Raw genomic sequence first — 4,444 nt, 5'->3', positions numbered from 1 at the left:
TGCAGCCAAGTAAGGAGAAAAGGGTGGGGGAGGCATCTGCAGCCTCACCGCAGCCGAGCTGGGTCTTGCTCACATGCAAAACACACACGCACTGGTGAGTCACACCGGCACGACCGTGCCATCCAGCGTTACCAGACTCTGCTGCTGCGGTCAGAGGCTGTGCCGTGTCCTGGTCCAGCCCCACCGACATCCACAGCACTGCTCTGCCCTCCCAGCCTGGTTGAAGAACAACCCACAGCGTTTTAAAAGGCTGCCCAAGTTTATTAGTTGCCATCGTATGAGTACAAGGTAAATAAAACGTGTTACCAAGTCTGGGTGGAAAGGGCATAGTTACGTCGAGAAAGACTAAAAAGGCTGGTGTGGGAATCATCGGGGTTTTGCTGCACTTTTTTATTACAAAGCAGCACCTTTGCCTTGGAGCCTGTCTACTTGGGGGGGGGGAGGCAGGGCAGGGGCTGTGCCCGCCGGCGTGGGGAGCAGTCGCCGACCCGCTCATGCCGAGGGTCCGGAGCTGGGCTCGCTGGCGTGGCGCCTCCGTCCTGCTCCCGGGGCTGGCACCAGGCCACATGCCATCGGTCCCGTTGTCACCCGCAGCGCTCCCAAGCTGCAAGACAGAGCAGAGAAAGGGTCAGGCTAACGCGGAGGCGTCGCACTGTCGCTCTGCATTTATTTTTGCAGCAAAGGAGCGGGTGCCCTGGGCATGAAAATATCGCCCATCGGGTCAGGAAGCACCTCAGAGCACACAGCAGGGATGTCCCCAACTGCCCTGGGTGCTGCACTGGCACTCCGCCACGTCACCTTATCCAAGGAAAGCACTCACCTCTCCGGGGACTCCGACACGGTCGTCATGGCTGGGTGAGTCGTCTTCCCGAAGAAGAAGCTGGCCCACCAGTGGCCGGGGTCAGACTTGGGCAGACCTGGGGGACAGCGTGTGCCAGGGAAGGTCCAGGTCAGTGCAACCCGGGCAGCCCCGCTACCACCCCAGTCTCATCCCATAGGAGAGGCTGGGTCACCTCCAGTAAGATTTGCAGCGGAGGGGCCGGGAGCAGAGTCCTCCTGCGGCCCCGAGGCAGGCAGCACTCACCCGGGGGGTGGGGGATGACCTCCCCAGAGTACTCTGAGCTGCCGCAGGAGCTGTTGCTGGATGTGGAGCTCAGGCGCCCTGTGGAGAAATCACGGCCGTCAGAGCCGCCACCGACCCTCAGTCGTGCCATAAAAAGCAAAGCATGGCCTTCGTGCAGCTGTCCCTGGGGTGAGACGGCTCAGTCTCATCACCATCTCACTCCAGGACTTGCCCAGCTTTAGTGCCAGGTCAATAAAAACCACTAGGAATGGAATACTGGTGAGATTACAAGCTGGCCAAGAGCAGGTAGCAGAAAAGCACCTGAACACCGCTGTAGGAAACACTTGCAACCCCAAGGACATTATTTAATGGCTTTGCATCTGTATGCAACACTTGGGAGGCCTCTGCAGGTGACTTGAGGACAAGAGGATGCAGATTCCTGCATATAATCCATGCAGTTTTAGTCCAACTGCTACAAGCCTGTTCCAAGTTTTAGCTCAAGGCGAATACTTTAATTCCCTCTGGTTTAGGCAATTCTTTAAACCAGAACGTCTCTCCCCTGGACAGGTACCAGTAGCTACCATCGCCCAGGCTGGTTTTGCAGCTCATTTCCACAGCAACAGTGCGTGCAAGATGCATTTGAAGCCGTCACCTCCCCTCACCTACAACCTTAATAACAAGTGAAGGAGTTTGCAAGACCCATCTCCAGCTGGTACAACTGGGCAGGGGCTGCGGTGGCCCAAAGGAGGGTCCGAGCCGCAGGAGGGACGGCTGCTGGCTGCCCCCCTTTCTCAGCAAGGAGCCTGCCAGCTCTTGTTGGGGCTTCGGCTGAAAGCACACACCCGAGCTCAGCTTCATCTCTGCTGGAGCCACATCCCCCTCTGAGCCTGGCAGAGCACCCTGCCCTGCCACTTGCCCACCGCCCCGAGCCCACCCCAGCCCCGAGCGCGCACGTGCACCCTTACTTCTGTAGTAGTTGTGCGTCGCCATGAGCGAGCCGCTCGATGGGATGGATGCCATGGTTCTCGATCTTGGTTCTTGTGCAGATCTAAAACCTGCGAGCAAAGGGGCAGCCGGCATTGCGGAGGGGCTGCAGCGCGGCCCCCGCAGCCCCCAGCCACCCGGGGCCTGACCCGCGCCCACACATGAGAAAGCTGCAAGAGTTTAAATGGTACCAGTGTGATTTCTCAAAAGATTTGACATGCATACAGTGGCACTGCACTGGGTACAGAGGTTAGCGCTCATGGTGCTACAGGCGGTTTAAATCCACAGCTGTAAAGCTAAGAGCTACGCACAAAGCCAAAATAATTCCTTCCAAAACGACTGCTTGCACAGAGCACAGGCCTGGCAAGTCTGCGCAGCACCTTCCCTGAACCCCACACGCGTGTGTTTTGCTGCCTTGCAGAAATCCAGTTCCCCTCGTCCTATCAACAGTTGGGAGTTATGAAATCTCAAGCAGAGATTGCGTAAATAAGCAAAGGAGTGTTTACCTCGGGGCACATGCCGTGGCTTTTCCTGCCAGGAGTTGCAGCCCCAGCCTGTCCCCAGCAGCCCCTCCGCCACCCCCGAGGCGGGGGCAAACCTGCCTGCCCTGCACCGTCATGCACAACACATCCCTCCTCCTGCAACGTCTGCTTCCAGCACGGGCAAGAAAATTGCTCTCCCGGCCCACAACATGCCCAGTTCTGAGCTGGGGAAATATTTTTGGCTTCCTGGTCCAAAGCACCCCCCCCGCTAAGATGCTGACTCTTCCCACACCCCACGGTCTGATCCCTTCTTGTTCAAACAAACTCCAAAAAGGCTCAAATAGTCAAAGGGGCCACTTGCCAGCACAAGCCACAGTCCGCTGCGCCTGCGGAAGGACACCGAGCCCCACCGCCATCCGGAGGAACAGCAAAAGCACCGAGCTGGACTGCAAGCCGGGTGCAGGGCAGGCACACAGTGCCCCGGGACCCCAACCACCCGTCGGGCGTCCAGCTCCTCCCCAACTCCTGATGAGGCTTTCCCTGGCCTAACGATGCACCCACTTATTGGGTGGCCTGCTACAGAATGTCCTCCACACACCCACGTCCCCGGTAATACAATCGTTAGTGGGGAAACTGAGGCACGGAGCTGCCTCCCAGAAGTTTCACCCCAAAAGGACTCGGTGCAGCCTTGCAGTTGACCCCTCCCAAAGCAAACCCCTCACCCCCAAATTGCTACTGGCCGCCCCGTTTCCCCGCCGGGGCTGCACTACCGGTCGCAGCGCACCTGGGCTGGGCGACGGCGGGGTCCGGCGGGCACTAGGGCCGCGGGGGCCGCTTGGCGGCGGCAGCGGCGCCGCCCGGAGAACGCAGCGTCCGCTCCGCACCGCACGGCCTGAGCCGCGGCGCTGCCGGCTCCGCCCTCCCCCGCTCCGCCTTTATATCCCCTCTGGCCACGCCCCCGCGGGGCGAGCAGCCAATCGGGATGTGGGCGCGGCCGGGCACGCCCCTTCCCCGTGAGGGGCGGGGTCTGCGCGGGCAGCGTGCGCGCAGCGCCGAGCACTTCTGCGCCGTTCCGCGTTACCGGGGGTGGGGGGGCGACGGGACCCTTCTCGGGACTGGCTTGCGCTGCCACACAGACCCTCCACGTAGCATTCAAATAATACCTGAGATCTGGAGCGAGAAGATTTAAAAAAATACAAGTGATACGGCCTGATGCCACCGTTAAAATTAGAGGAAAAACGAATAAATAAATAAATATGGATTTGAAGGGATTCTGAGCTGCCTGGGCTGTATCGATTTGGAGGGAGAATACTTTTATTTTAGAGGAAAAAGCCTACAGCAAGGCCTAAGTACAACCCACACCAAAATATGACTCCTCCATATTTGGGTACCGCGATAACATACTGTATGGATGCTGCTATAGAAACCAGGGGTATTGCAGGGCACAAGTCCTGGAGAGCCAAGGCAATGCCGTCTCTATGTAAGAGGAAAACAGAAACTTTACAGAACGTTGCTTTCTGTGTGGAAGGGAAATGCGGTTGAGAACACAAAGTGAATCCACTCGAAGTGTCCAAACGGCAGTCTGCAGAGACGCGAGAGCCTCGCGGTACGTCCACGAAGGCCGTTTGATGTTGGCTATAGCTAACGTGTTACTCATTTCTTCTCTCTCCCAAATTCAGTAATACTTCAGAGCAGAGGGCTGCAGCCCGGCACCCCGAGGGTTTGCAATAAAATCTTGCAGTTTGGGTGCAGCTGTGGGAACGAGCATTTTAGGGGAGGGATGCTTTCGCCATTTTAGGGTTTGGAGACAGGAGGGAGCCCATATCCCAGCCTGGGGTGGCTGTGGCACAAACTCTCCGTGCAATGAGGTTCATTCCTCCCCCAGACTGTGATTTTTCTTATTAAGCCGGAGTTA

General features: G+C 58.0%; 1 protein-coding gene across 1 annotated transcript; it reads right to left on the bottom strand.

Annotated features, from left to right (window-relative positions):
- Positions 1–240: 240 nt before the first annotated feature.
- PPDPF (pancreatic progenitor cell differentiation and proliferation factor) lies at positions 241–3,393 on the bottom strand. The gene is made up of 5 exons (XM_050907398.1): positions 3,314–3,393; positions 2,029–2,118; positions 1,085–1,162; positions 821–917; positions 241–604 (listed from the first exon to the last, which is right to left on the bottom strand). Exons 2-5 carry the CDS (start codon positions 2,081–2,083, stop codon positions 493–495), a joined length of 342 nt encoding a protein of 113 aa, XP_050763355.1. The 5' UTR covers positions 2,084–2,118; positions 3,314–3,393; the 3' UTR covers positions 241–492.
- Positions 3,394–4,444: the final 1,051 nt, after the last annotated feature.

The sequence above is a fragment of the Gymnogyps californianus genome, chromosome 17 (assembly GCF_018139145.2).
Source record: "Gymnogyps californianus isolate 813 chromosome 17, ASM1813914v2, whole genome shotgun sequence".
Lineage (NCBI taxonomy): Eukaryota > Metazoa > Chordata > Aves > Accipitriformes > Cathartidae > Gymnogyps > Gymnogyps californianus.
This window is presented reverse-complemented; position numbering and strand designations above follow the sequence as displayed.